The sequence below is a fragment of the Candoia aspera genome, chromosome 8 (assembly GCF_035149785.1).
Source record: "Candoia aspera isolate rCanAsp1 chromosome 8, rCanAsp1.hap2, whole genome shotgun sequence".
Lineage (NCBI taxonomy): Eukaryota > Metazoa > Chordata > Lepidosauria > Squamata > Boidae > Candoia > Candoia aspera.
The window spans coordinates 2,998,090-3,013,548 of NC_086160.1; the positions used below are offsets into that span (position 1 = coordinate 2,998,090).

Below are 15,459 nucleotides of genomic sequence, written 5' to 3' on the forward strand. Positions count from 1 at the left end.
ATTGCAGAAAGTCTCACTGAACTCTGAGATTTACTGCTGAATAAATGTGCATAGGTTTCAACTGAGAGTTGAGAAAAAAATTAGCTATATGCGATTCAATAAGCTCTGGTAAATCCTATAGAAATAAAGACTGGATCGTGCAAGAACATACGTGACACAAATTTTGCAGTGCTGAGAAAAGCACTCATGATTTTATTTCCGTTATTGGGTGAAGCTTCCAAAATGCAGACGCTATACTCAGTTGTCAAACTCCTTTTAGAAGTTTTGGATAAATTGCTTTCTATAGTAGTTCACCCTCAGATTGTTTTTTGGGATGAATGAGAAAAGATCTGAAATGAGAGAGAAATTCTCTGAAAAGCAAGATATGGTGAAACTGCCCTGGAGGCAGAGCACCACTAGTTAAAGAAAGGAAGTGGAAAAAGAGAATCCAGAAAGATTGGAGGACCAGTCACTGACAAGAATTTATTTGCCAGAAAACTTGGCCAATCAGTAAGGTACATAAATTCAGGTTAACCTGGTAGCTGTTGGAGAAATTGTGGAAGTTAAGAAGTTAGGACTTAGTGAGCTTTCAGAAGATTGGATACTATTTATTGGTGACCACAGTAGCCTTGCTAAGCTCTTTTGGTAGGAAATAAAACTGAGTAATATATTTCATTGTATAACTGTGCTGTTCCTTCTCTGTCATTTTCATGTTTCATGATAGCTTAAAAAGAATTATTTCTTACAATTGTGCTTTCCTTATGTCACAAGTAGCTCAGCCAGGAACCCATCTAAACCTTGGAAAAAAGATAGTTACCCATCACTCCTAAGTGTTTTATTTGAGTGCCTGAAAAAGGGCTCATAAAACAGGATCAGTTAGGTTTAAATAAAAGTTGTTTATAACAGATTATTAAGATTCTGAATGGCTAGAAGTAACTTACATTTTCATCTTTTAAGTTCGAGAGGCCCACAGAATTTAAAAATGGAACCAGACTGAAACAAGATGCAGCTTTTCAGCTTTCTCTTCACAAGGCTTAACATTTTAGCAGAGAAGACACACAGCAAGCCTAGAATATGATGATCTTTGCAGTAGAGCAAAAAACACAAACTGCTGGAGTGCCTGTGGACTCCTTGATAGCCTTGGATGATGCTCAGGCCAAAAAGCTGCTGCTGCAAAGATTGAGTGACACTGAATATCAATCTGAAGTCAGCTTAGTCTCTCAGAGCTCTAGGATAGATACAGATACAGGTTCTGGGCATCAGCAAATTTCTAGTACACTCTCGCTTCCTCTAAGTTGAGGAAAGGATTTTTCAGGGCTAGGCACAGTGTGATCCCATTGGAGCTTCTGTGCGGCAGGTACAACAACATACCTGTACCGCAGTGTACATGCCCTTGTGACTCGGGAAGTCAAGACCACCTGATGTGTTTTCCTTTACTGCAGTTTCTAGAAGGACCTTCAAAACAACATTGCAACTCCCCTTGTGCTGGGGAGAATGGGTGACTTCTATACCTACTACCTCCTTTCAGACTCAGACCATGACATCACCCTAAACTGCAGCAGTTAAAACTAGGCAACGGTTAACTGCAGACTCAACTTGATAACTCAAAGTCCATGGACCATTTTAGTTTTCTTTCCCTTCTCTTTCTCTCTCTCCTCCTCTTACATAGTTCTAAATTATTGTTATAATAAACAACAAAGTAGGTACGAAGTAAGCACCATCAATTATACTCCAAGTATTCTAGGTAGAATTTTATTATTTTAGTGTATACTGCATTTTATCACTACATTTTTCTTATCTGTTTTAATCTGTTTTATCTGTTTCACCGCATTTTTATTTAAATGCTTTAATATATTAGTATTTTAATACTTCCCTGGACTGTCATTCAGCAATATAGCATTGTACTTACTTAACAGTTAAGCATGTCTTGAAATTCCTACTACATACTTTAAATAAGGTCTCCTGCTCTTACTTGCTGTTTTTGCTTTACTCCTTTTTCTCCTCTCTTTCGTATAAATTGCACACCTAAAATTTTAAAATATTATTAAAATACTAAAAATCTTAAAATATGATTGCTGAATTGTACCTGCGTCTGGTCATTGAGTATAGTAAAGGGTTTGATTTGGTTTGATATTTGAAATTCCTGAACTCAAGAGCATCATTGCAAATATGAGCTTGGTACTCAACCTTTTTGGAGACCATTTTTTTTTATTAATGATACAGAGGTGGAGAACATGAAAAACCAAATTCAAAGTGTTTCCTTCACACAGTATTCTATGAATATGTAACAAGAATGCTTGTAAAACCCATGTGTTTTTTGAGATATCTGGGAGATATTTTATCAGCATTGTATGTATATATAAATATGTGTGCATGTGTGTGTATGTATGTATATAGGTAAACAAACGGGAGAACGTATATGTCAGATCCCCCTGATCAAAGGTTTTACAGAATCCCTTATCGGAGCATCTACCATCATTTCCTTCTCCAAGGAATGGATTCTGTGTTGCCAGATGGGAGGGGGTGTGAAGTTGGAGTGTGCAGTGGTTTATTATGGCTATGGAGGACATCAAGGACACGGAGTTGAGATATGCCAGGAATACCATCTGGATGGGAGGGGGGGTGACATGGTTTCATGGGAAGGGGACTAACTAAGGGAATGTAGTTTTAAGATAGGTTTGAGTGGGAAATCTTTATTTGCAGCTTGCCTTCTGTACTGTTCATTACGCTTCATTAAAACAGTTAAAGGAATCCCAGCCTTCTGACTGTGATTGTGTGAATGCTCGAATGATCAGGTGCTGACATTAAGCTGCAAATCCATCTTTTCAACAACTCTTCCTGAGCAAGTAATCAACTGAGAATTGACGAACCATGCCTAAACACGGAAAATCCCAGGCTAAGCAGCCATCACCTTTACTGTCATTGGAGAGGACAGTGCTGTATGCCAAAGTGGAAGAAGAAAAAGTTGAGATGGAGGAGAGCTTAGGGAGCGGGGACAGCGAGTGCGAGATGGAACCCCGGCTCAACACTACGGAGTTAGAAAGTGCCCTCCGTTCCCTCAATTTCGTGAGAGAGCCTCAGACGCCAAGCGTTATCATAGAAGAACCACAGATGGATCCTTCCCAGCCTGGTGCCAGAGAGGAAGAGGGAAGAGCCCCTCCACCCATGGAGGCACAAGTAAGGGTGCAGAGTCTGGGGTCGCATGGGACCATACCAGACCCCAATGGAACTCTGCAAGAAATGCGGAGCCTGGAGGCAAGGATGTCTGCTATGGAAGTGGTGTTGCAGCAGGTATCAAGAACCCTGGAGACCATGGCATACCACTTGGCAGAAATCTCAACTCAGCTATCCAGAGTGGCGTCACCAGACTCAAGAGGAAGACGGTGTACCCTAACTCCAACCCAGGATTTCGAATCCCCAGTGAGGTGCCGGCGGAGTGGAGACCACCCAGAGAGCCAAGGTGACTGGGGGAGAGCTCTGCCAAGTGGGGCGACACCTGATGTGACCCTGAAGGATATACAAGTTAAGTTCGATGGAGACCCATGACAGTTGGCGTTCTTCTTGACCAACGTGTCCATATACATGGAGGAATATGGGTCTTGCTTTCCCACTGAGTACAAGAAAGTGAGCCAGGTAGGCACCAGGCTCTGGGGACCTGCGGCAGAGTGGTTTGTGCAACTGCACGATGCCATGGCCCCGGAGCTGAACAGCCTGCGTGACTTCATGAGGGCACTTAGAGACCGGTTCAAGGACCCACTCAACAAGATGAGCTTGAAGACAGGTATCCAGCAACTTAGGCAAGGGGGAAGGACCGTGGTGGAGTATGCCATGGAGTTCAAAGCTCTTGCTGGAAAAGTTATAGACTGGTTGGAAACCAGTAAGATTGATTACTTCAAAGGGGGCTTGTAGCCAGAAATCCTGAGATGGGCGCACTGCCGCAGAGAAGCCCCACTTTGAGAGAATGGACCTGCCTAGCAGGGGAGGTGAATACGCAATACCAATTCCGTCAGCAACTCCGAGCGCAAACTCTTCCGTGACAAGGAGGACCAGAAAGACCAGCCAGGGAAAAGAGGCAGCTGTTTCAAATGCGGGAACGACACCCACAGAGCAGCAGAATGCCCACGCGGAGAGTCAGATGCACCGAAAGGAGCAACCAAACTGGTTAAAACCCCGCCAACTAGACGCAAGTCAGCCACTGCAACGGCACTAGCCTGAAAGGATCCAGAGGTGAAGTCGCTGATTGACCCCAGTGAAGACTCCGAACAGGGGGAACTGGAGCCGGCAGGAAACAAATTTCACCTGTTCTGAATCACGCCTGCGAGCAGGTGGAAACTCCAGGGCGCAACATGCCTACTTCGGAGATAGACGACAAAGAAGACCCTTTGGTGAGTGATGATTGCCCCACCTTGCTGGTGAAAGTAGAACTAAAAAACTTAAGAACCTGGCACAAAGCCAATCTGACAGCTATGTTAGACTCAGGGTGCACAAAATGCTTGATACACCCCGCCCTAATTGACACGCTGAGCCTTAAAACCAAAAGACTTAAAAATCTAATTATTTTCACCCAGATGGACGGTTCAGTTGCCCATGGGGGTCCCGTGGAATTCCGGACTGAGGAATTTGGCCATGAGGTTGGGGGGGCATAAAGAAACCTTGCAATTTATTGTAGTCCCTGTTGCCAACTATTCTGTCATCCTGGGACTCCCGTGGCTAAAGAGTAGAAAGCCACAAATGGACTGGGACTCAGGTGCTTTATTGTTTAAAAATGGGGCTGGCAACCTCTTTACTACAATCTGGGCGGAATGTAGCCGGCACCCTCCTCAACCACACCCCTGCGGCAGAACCTGTGGCACAGCCCGACATTCCACCTGAGTATATAGACTTTCTTGATGTGTTCGATGAGAACGAGTGTGACCAATTGCCTCCTCACAGAAAGACTGACTGTGCCATTGAAATTGACCCAAAGGCTAAACTACCTAAGCCAAAAATGTATGCTATGTCAGAAACCAAGAAACAGGTTCTCAGGGAATTCATTGACAAAAACTTAGTGGGTTCATTGAGCCTGCCAATTCACCTTTGGCAGCCCAGGTGCTCTTCCAGGCAAAAAAAGATGGCTCTCTGAGACTCTGCACGGATTACTGTGGAATAAATGCCATCTCAATAAACAATCAATACCCTCTCCCCTTAATGAAAGACATGCTATCACACCTATTGAAGGGAAAAGTATTCACCAAACTTGACCTCAGAGAAGCTTTAGAATTCGAATTCGGGAGGGGGATGAATGGAAAACAGCATTTAACTGCCCTCTAGGTTCCTATCAATACAAAGTCCTCCCATTTGGGTTAGCGGGGGGCCCTGGAGTGTTTATGCAATATATCAATGAGGTCCTCCATGAACATTTGTACAAGGGGGTCCTAGTTTACTTGGATGACATTTTAATCTATTCTGACAACTTCAAAGACCACATTCAGCTTGTCAAGAAAGTCTTGCGCCAACTAAGAGATGCTAAGCTGTATGCCAAGCTCTCTAAATGCGAGTTCCACAAGTCCCAGCTGGACTATTTGGGCTATCGTATTTCTTCCAAGGGGGTCGAAATGGATCCTGCCAAAGTACAAGACATCATGGGGTGGGAACCCCCTCGCACCAGGCGTCAACTTCAAAGTTTTCTAGGCTTCGCGAATTTCTATAGAAATTTTATCTCCCAATTTGCTCAAATTGCTTTGCCTGTAACTGACTTGTTGAAAACTAGAGGGAGGGGGGAAACCCGAAAAGTTACCTCCCCAGGGGCTAGACTTGCCTGGACTTCTGATTGTCAAGCCGTGTCATGTTCTCATTCTAATGTCTGGTTAACATTGTAACGTTTCACATGTCATTCTCTGTTCCGTGTTCCTTCACCCGGGGTTTTTCCATTCTTTCGCCCTCCATTGTTTTGAGGGCTTGGAATGCATGTTTGGGTTTGCGCTCCTGTTCAAGGTTACTTTCCCAGGCGCGTCTAACGGCTTCCAGCACCTGGGAGGGGGAGCGTCCTGACGGGCGACGGGGCGGGACCTGCTTACAAGCAAGGCTTTTAAGTTTGTATTTGGCGCGCTTTTGCTCATTCTCAGCTTTCTCTGTATTTGCATACTATTCCTTTAATAAATCAGTTATCTTTAAGCCCGAGCTTGTGAGACTGAGTATTTGGGTTTAGGCAATCATTACATAAAGCTGAGAATCATTTCATCCATTTTCCGCTAGCCCCATCCAATCATTGGATAAGAGGGAACGCTAGCGATGACAGAACCTCAACTTCGCGCAAGTGAGGGAAGCGAAGAAGAGCGGGAGGCGGCCAAAAGCCGGCCAGTGCTAACTTCGAGAGCGCAAAGAGCAGCACGTCGGGAGTTGCGAGATATCCAATTGGATGAGCTGCTGATATCCATGCAGGAGAGTCTCAGGAGTGATCATAGAACCGTTATGGAAAGAACACAGGGGAGGGGGTCTCCACAATTGACCTGGGAGCACGAAGTCCCCTTGTCACCGAGGGTGGTGGTAACCAACCAACCCTCGGAGGAGCCAGTCACTCCGGCCCGAATGAGGGCATTAGAAGATAAAATGGAGTTAATAGTGACGATCCTTAAGGATCTACCCAAAGAGGATCTACCCAGAGAGGCAGAGCCCACCCCGGAGGATTGGGAGGAAGAGCCGTCACAGTACCCCAGGCATAGTACCATGTCGACCCGGGGGAGAAGCAAGACTCGATCAGCCCGTCAAGGGGGGGAGCGAGAGGCAAGACCTCCTAGGGATCGACCACCCATGGGGGCTCGGCGCACGCTGACATTCGCGGCACCGCCACAGCCAGCTGAGCCGGCAAGAACCTTCCCACCATTTGGAGTGAAGTTCGATGGGGATCCCACAACGCTCTCCTTCTTTATTACTAATGCCAAGCACTATATAGAAGATTGGGGCAGTTTTGGTTCAAAAAGATGAAACAGGTTTCCCCTGCCCCTGCGCGTACCTCTCATGCAAATTTTCTGACTCTGAGTGCAACTGGCCCATTTGGGAAAAAGAAGCTTTTGCTGTAAACACTGCTCTCACACATTGGAGGCATTTGCTAGAGGGTGCTCGTTATCCCTTTGAGGTTTGGACTGATCACAAAAACATCCAAGCTTTACAAACCCCCAGGAAATTGAATGGCAAACAAATTCGTTGGGCTCAATTTTTTAGCCGTTTTAATTTTACCCTAAATTTCCTTCCTGGCAAGAGGAATTTTCTTGCTGATGCACTTTCTCGTCTCCCGCAATATCACACTGCCCAAACTCAAATTGTAGACATGGTTTTCTCTCAGAAGCCGCTTGAAATGGCTTGCGTAACGCGCAAACAAGCAGTAGCTGGGAAAGTGAAAGTGCAGGCTGACCTAAAAGAGGAACTGCTTCAGGCACTCCCATTAATGATCCCTGGCTACAAAGTTGTTGCTGTTTATTCGTTTAGTCGCTTCCGACTCTTCGTGACTTCATGGACCAGCCCATGCCAGAGCTTCCCGTCGGTCGTCAACACCCCCAGCTCCCCCAGGGACGAGTCCGTCACCTCTAGAATATCATCCATCCACCTTGCCCTTGGTCGGCCCCTCTTCCTTTTGCCCTCCACTCCCTCTAGCATCAGCATCTTCTCCAGGGTGTCCTGTCTTCTCATTATGTGGCCAAAGTATTTCAGTTTTGCCTTTAATATCATTCCCTCCAGTGAGCAGTCTGGCTTTATTTCCTGGAGGATGGACTGGTTTGATCTTCTTGCAGTCCAAGGCACTCTCAGAATTTTCCTCCAACACCACAGTTCCAAAGCATCGATCTTCCTTCTCTCAGCCTTCCTTATAGTCCAGCTCTCGCAGCCATATGTTACTACGGGGAACACCATTGCTTTAACTATGCGGACATTTGTTGTCAGTGTGATGTCTCTGCTCTTAACCATCTTATCGAGATTGGTCATTGCTCTTCTCCCAAGGATTAAGCATCTTCTGATTTCCTGACTGCAGTCAGCATCTGCAGTAATCTTTGCACCTAGAAATACAAAGCCTTTCACTGCTTTGCATACAGCATGCATTACCTTGACAGCATCATCTTGCAAGATTTTGAACAGTTCAGCTGGGATGCCATCATCTCCTGCTGCCTTATTAGCAATGCTTCTTAAGGGCCATTCAACCTCACTCTTTAGGATGTCTGGCTCTAGCTCACTGACCACACCGTCAAAGCTATCCCCGATATTGTTCTCCTTCCTATACAGGTCTTCCGTATATTCTTGCCACCTTTTCTTGATCTCTTCTTCTGTTAGGTTCTTGCCATCTTTGTTTTTGATCATACCCATTTTGGCCTGGAATTTACCTCCAATGGTTCTAATTTTCTGGAAGAAGTCTCTTGTCCTTCCTATTGTCTTCTTCCACTTCCGCGCATTGCTTGTTTAAAAATAATTCCTTATCTCTTCTGGCTAACCTCTGGAATTTTGCATTTAATTGGGCATATCTCCCCCTATCACTGTTGCCTTTTGCTTTCCTTCTTTCTTGGGCTACTTCTAGTGTCTCAGCAGACAGCCATTTTGCCTTCTTGGTTTTCTCTTTCTTTGGGCTGTATTTCGTTGCCGCCTCCTGAACAATGTTGCGAACTTCTGTCCGTAGTTCTTCTGGGACCCTATCTACTAAGTCCAGTCCCTTAAACCTATTCACCTCCACTGCATATTCCTTAGGAATAATAGTGAGCTCATATCTAGCTGATCTGTGGGTCTTCCCTAATCACTTTAGTCTGATCCTAAATTGTGCAATAAGAAGTTCGTGATCTGAACTACAGTCAGCTCCAGGTCTTGTTTTTACCGACTGTATAGATGTCCGCCACCTTTGGCTGCAAAGGATGTAGTTAATCTGATTTCGGTGTTGCCCATATGGTGAAGTCCATGTATAAAGCCGTCTCTTAGGTTGCTGGAAGAGAGTGTTTGTTATACACATTGAGTTGTCTTGGCAAAATTCTATCAGCCTATGTCCTGCTTCGTTTTGTTCTCCCAGGCCATGCTTACCTGTAATTACAGGTGTCATTTGACTGCCCACCTTAGCATTCCAGTCTCCCATGATGAAAATAACATCTCTTTTAGGCGTGTTGTCCAGTAGGTGCTGCAGATCCTCATAGAACTGCTCTACTTCAGCTTCTTCAGCATCTGTGGTTGGGGCGTATATTTGGATCACTGTGATGTTAGATGGCTTGCCCTGAATTCAAATTGAGATCATTCTATCGTTTTTTGGATTGGATTGGCTACAAAGTAACAAAGCCCAATTAACTGAAATTGACAACGTCTGGTATTGTAACAGCAAAATGAGTCTGAGTCATGCCTGAGTCTCTTCACCGTTCCCATGATATTAAATCTGCAGGTCATTTTGCCCTCGCAAAAACTCTCCACTTGGTGAGGTGCCAATTTTGGTGGCCCTCCCTTCGTGCTGATGTACAGTCCTACGTCACCTCATGCCATGTCTGTGCCCAGGCGAAGAGGAAGGGGGGGAAACCGCAAGGACTTTTACAGTCCGTCGCCTCCCCCAAGGCTCCATGGAAAGAAATGGCCATGGATTTTATTGTGGATTTACCTGAGAGTAAAAACAAGACTGTTATTTGGACTGTAATTGATTTGTTTTCCAAGCAGGCTCATTTTATACCTTGCGCTAAAATCCTAACTGCTCAGCAATTAGCCAAGCTATTTCTCATGCATATCTATAAAATTCATGGGTGTCCCACGCGTGTAATTTCTGATAGAGGCGTCCAATTTACTTCCAAATTTTGGCGGGCATTTTTGAAATTAATTGGTGTCGAGCCATCTGCAGACGGATGGAGCGACTGAACGGGCTCGGTCTACTCTAGAGCAATTCTTACGCTGTTACATTAGCTTCCAACAGGACGATTGGGTGGACCTCCTCACTTTTGCTGAGGTTGCTTATAATAATACAGTTTACCAAAGCGCTGGGTTTTCCCCTTTTCATATTGTTTATGGCCAGGACTTTGTTCCAATACCTGAACCTCAATTGCAATCCTTGCCTGACTTCTCAGTAGACTGGGCTGCACAGATTGCCACTAACTGTCTGGTCATCCGCCAGGTGTTAAATCACACCCATGAAACTCAGAAGAAGTTTGCTGACCGTCACAGGCGCCCAGAGTGGAAACTTAAAGTGGGCCATCTTGTTTATCTCTCTACCAAATTTTTATGCTCCCAACAACCCTCAAAGAGCTTGTCCCCAAGTTTGTTGGACCTTTCTCTATCACAAAAATTATTAATCCTGTGACTGTTCAATTACAATTACCCCCCACCCTCAAAAGGCTTCACCCTGTTTTTCATTGCAGCTTGCTTAAACCTGCACCAAACCGTTCTAAGTGGCACCAGCCTGCAGCAACCCCTCCACCCATCATGGTCGATGGCCATCAGCATTTTGAAGTTAAAGACATTCTGGACTCTTGTTTTTTTCACAAATCTTTACAGTACTTGATTCAATGGAAGCGTTTTTCAGATCCTGAGTGGGTTAATGCATGTCATGTTAATGCTCCTATTTTAACCAGAAAGTTTCATGCAAAGTATCCTTCTAAGCCCTCTCCTTACTAAACTCATTGCTTAATTTCATGTGATATCTGATCATTTTTTTTAGTCTTTCTTGGGGGGGCAGTATGTCAGATCCCCCCAATCAAAGGTTTTACAAAACCCCTTATCGGAGCATCTGCCATCATTTCCTTCTCCAAGGAATGGACTCTGTGTCGCCAGGTGGGAGGGAGTGTGAAGTTGGAGTGTGAAGTGGTTTATTATGGCTATGGAGAACATCAAGGACACGGGGTTGAGATATGCCAGGAATACCATCTTGATGGGAGGAGAGGTGACATGGTTTCATGGGAAAGGGGACTAAATAAGGGAATGTGGCTTTAAGTTAGGTTTGAGCAGGAACTCTTTATTCGCAGCTTGCCTTCTGTACTGTTCATTACGCTTCATTAAAACAGTTAAAGGAATCCCAGCCTCCTGACTGATTGTGTGAATGCTTGAATGATTAGGTGCTGACAGTACAGAATAGCTGAAGAGAGGCACTCTAGCATAATTATGTGACTTTCAGAAAAATTGAGGGAAAAGGCAGTTGTGGCTTTTGTGCTCAAGACAGACCCCAGAAGATGCTTGGCCTCTGGCCTCTGCTGGGGACCAGGTGGGAGGGGGGGGGCATCATGATCAAATCTCTCTATACAGATGGACTAGATTAGTCCCATAGACCAGGTCTTCCCATCTCTGAACTATAACAACAAGGAAAGTGCTTTAGAAGTAGATGTGAAAAACTCTGAGACAAGAACTGCAAGCTGGAACAATAACTGCATTTCCCCCCAATCTTTTAGACGAAATAACTGCCAGCTTCCGAAGATTTGGACCTCTGGTGGTTGACTGGCCTCACAAAGCAGAAAGCAAATCCTACTTTCCACCTAAAGGTATTGTTTGGAAATTGTTTCAGAGCTACTTCAGATACCCTTTTTTCCTCACAGGTATGTACGAAGATCTGCCATGGGGGCTGCTGCAGCACTTTCCGCCTCTAGTAGTAGAAAGAGAAAAATGCCAGTAAAGGCTGTAGAAAAGATTGCTGGTCACAGCCATTTGTACAGCCAATTACTATCTGTAATTTCACACCCTGTATAATAGCTTGGATGAAATAAGTGGTCTGTGAAATGAGCCTCAGAAAGGACACTGTTTCTTTATATCAGAGGGGATCAACAGCAAAAATATTTCCGAAGGATTGCAAAACTGAAGGAAGTGGAAACAATTCATGCGTAAATTTTCTCTCTAAACTTTTACCATCAACACGGTTGTTCAATAAAAGCCAGGTTCCTCCTCATGCAATTATACAGTTTTTAACTGACATCTCAAGATTGACTGTGCATCAAGTCTTGCAGTGTGATGGTTATTATTTAGAATCACAGAATGATGAATTCTACATTTCTGAGATTCTAAAATCCATTAGCTCAATTTTTCAGGGTAGAGAAGTGTCTTGCCTATATTATTTAGAGTCTTTATGGCAGCTGGTCCTTTTTTTCTTCTAGATATCACCATCAAATGAGTGCCACAACATTATATGGAAAATTTTGGAAGTTCTGAAGGAAAAATTGAGAACCACCAGGGGAACCCCCATGGTGGTGGTAGTGGTTTTCCCCTCTACTGAAATTTAGCAGACAGCTGGTCTCTCTTCCCTCCTGAAGAACTTTCAGGCAGCCTTAGTCGGTTATGGGGATTTTTCTCCATCTTGTTTTTTCTCTTTCTAAAGGAGAGAAGATAAGCCTTTGTTTTCTACTGATATATATCTCTCAGCTTCAGTTTGGTTATTTCATTTATATACTGTCAAAAATATTCAATTCATGGTAACTTCCTTATACATCTCTGAATTGGTTTGTTTGCTGTTCCCACTTGCTTGAATTCAAACAAGTATACATCAGATGCCAGTCTCTGACATTTCTGATGCTCACCCGTTTCTGTCACCACTTCCCTTTCTGTTTCTCCCCCTTCCTTTTAAAAGTGTGTTTTTTCTAATAAAATACAAGCATTGGAGTTATAAAAGAGGAGGACTGCTCTGTGCCTAGTCTGAGAGAGAGGAATTAAGGGTTTCTATTAAAAGAGGGTTATGAAATTGACTAGAGGGGTGGCATTCTCGGGGGAAATTAATGGAACCCAGCCTAGCTTGTAGTAAGCTTAGCTGTAATCCTTTGGCCCTGTGCTGCAGGCAGCTTTAAAAATGTTAAAAATAAATGAGGAATACTGAAATGATGGATTACTCAGCTAACTGGTTTTTAAAGATGCACTTGTCTATTGTTACTGAGAGCATGGAACTAAGAAGCTGCGAGTTGACAAAATCTGAGCAACGGGGAGCAAGCAAGCAAGGGGTGGTTTCAAAACTTGGCAGAAGAGCAGGGTGGAGCAAGGAAAGGGCAGGGTGTTGGCTGCTTCAGAGGATTGAAGGGAGGGGATTGGTGGTGACCACAAGGGAAGGCAAAACAGAAGGGACTGTGAACTGAAGGAATAATGTCCTTGATTCCCCTCTTGTTTTCCCTGCAGCCCTGATTTCCCATGAAAATCAGCTGCTGAGAGTTGGGAGACCTTTCAGAAGAGCTTGAAAGATGGGGAGAATTGCCAGGGTGCTCGCTCTGCTATGGCCACCATGCAGAGTATCCTGATTAGAATTCTCCTGAGAGAGATTTCACAGGCAGGAAGAACAGCAACAATAAGAAGCGTCAAATAAAAACAGTAATAATGCAATAATGAAATCACTAAAAGACCAGATTAAAATGAGATGAAAGGCATTATTCAAAAAAAATCCTTATCCAAACAGCAGTTTTTGCTGCCTTACATCTTAAATTGTAAGACCGTGTCACTTAAGAACTGACTGAGGAAATTTGAGATTATTTGTGAATGTCCTCTTTGATAGCTAACTAGGAAGAAAGCTGGGAATGTGCAGCAGATTATTTATGGGCATGGAAACTACATCCTTAAATCATAAGCTTTGGTTATTTGAATCAAGGGCAAAAAACTTCTTAATTAATACATATTGTTTTAAATGTACAATGTTTCTCCAGGTGTAGACAGGAAAATGTTGAGACATGATGGGAGGAGTCGTCTGTGTAGAGGTGAAAGATAGGTTAGAAATTCTCATTATTTGCCAGAAACTCATAACTCTCTGTTCTTTCTCTTCTCACATGATTATGAATTGTGATAGAGATCAACCACTAAACACAGCAGCATTTACTTTGCATAAATATTATATATATATATATATATATATGTTGAATTTATATCACCGCCCATCTCCCCCAACGGGGGACTCTGGGCGGTTTACAGTAAAAGATAATAAGAATGTATAAAGCTAAAATTACAATCTAGGAATATAAGTAGAATAAATAGATATAAATCCCAAGAGGAACTGGAATCCCAATCAGTAGGGGGTTCTATGGTGCCAACCATCCCCAGGTGGAGCTATTACCTTTCCCATCCCAAGCAAGGCAGCAGAACCAGGTCTTCAAATTCTTCTGGAAGGTCGGGAGCGAGGAAACCCGTCTCAGTTCCGGGGGCAAGATGTTCCAAAGGGCGGGCGCCACTGCAGAGGAGGCATGCCTCCTGGAACCCGCTAGATGGAATTCCTTTACCGAAGGGGTCCGTAGCATGCCCCCTCTGCCTGACCAGGTGGGGCGGGTCGATGTTATGGGGATGAGACGGTCTCTCAGGTAAAGATGCGTAAGAATGTAAGACTGCATTTCTCATGCATGTGCTTTGAAATCGCTCAAGATCTGCCTTTTTAGATTAAGTCCAAAGGGAGTCAAAAGGCATGCACATCACTTTCAGCTGTTGCAGTTCTCACTTTGAAGAAACAGTTTGGAAGAAAAAGGATTTGGCTGTGATAATGCAGTGTTCTAGCTTGGTCAAGAAACTGACTAGGAAATGAAGGGTGGGAGAAGAGCAAGCGTGTGAATTTCTCAAAATCTTTAGGACCAAAGCTGCTTAGAGCTATCACTCAAAATGCCTCCTGCAATTACTTCGTCTTTCCCTTCCGAATTTCTGATAAGGAAGAAAAAGATGATTTTCTTAACCAATCCCTTGGCCCAGTGAAGCCAAAGTTTCTCATAAAATGTCAAATACCATATTTTATAGTTCTGCATCTCATACATGTATATCTCTCAAAAGCATGTTTTTCTCACAGTGTTGAGATTTATAATAATTTGAGACCAGAAAAAAGCCATAAAGAACATGACAAAGTCATATGAGTCAAAGACCCCTTGAGTTTCATATAACTACAGTGACCGTATGTCCTTTATTATAAAGGACAGTCCTTTATTTCAGAAAGCTGTTGTTTAGATTTATTTATTTTTCAGAAACTCACTTTTGTCCTTTATTTTAGATATTTAATTTTTACTGTACAAATGGTACCCCTTAATGCACAGTCAGATTGCAGAAACTGTTTTTAATGCTTGCTTCTTACAACTTCATAGCTTTTTATGCTTTTTAGATATTTTTATTAGAATATGTGTTTTTGTAAAGTTTTTCTTGGTTTTGTTCTTGAATTTTCCCTTGTAAAGCAAAGTTATAAACATAAACAATTGATTTTTTTTTTTTAATCTTTATGAACCTCTTTCAGATTTGCCCCTTTTTCTGGTGTCCTTTATTTTTTCAAAGAAAATATGGTCACCGTACCTGCAACCCCAGCTCAGAAAATTTGATGCCCATCCTTTTTCAAAACATTCTTTGGGGAATCCAGAAAAAAACAAAACTTTTAAATCAGATATTGCTGTGTTTTCGATTTGATTTGGAAGAGGAGCTTTAGAATAGGCAAGAGCGCAAATGCAGCACTTGTTTACAACTCATTAAAATAGTCACATCTTTTTCCCTCTTCCATTTCTGTAAGCAAAGAAGTGGTTGATAGTGCACCCAAGCAATCTGAAATTCTCTTTTGCCAAGGGGGGGGGGGGGTTGAAAAAACATTAA

The 15,459-nt window shown here is 43.4% G+C and overlaps 1 protein-coding gene across 3 annotated transcripts in view; it reads left to right on the forward strand.

Moving 5' to 3' along the window:
- The window catches only part of CPEB2 (cytoplasmic polyadenylation element binding protein 2), a 72,383-nt gene that overhangs the window by 40,880 nt on the left and 16,044 nt on the right, over nucleotides 1-15,459 (forward strand). For all 3 annotated transcript variants that reach the window (XM_063310614.1, XM_063310616.1, XM_063310615.1), the window contains one exon: nucleotides 11,340-11,429. In XM_063310614.1, the coding sequence (XP_063166684.1) occupies nucleotides 11,340-11,429 (90 nt within the window). The remainder of the gene's footprint in view (nucleotides 1-11,339; nucleotides 11,430-15,459) is intronic.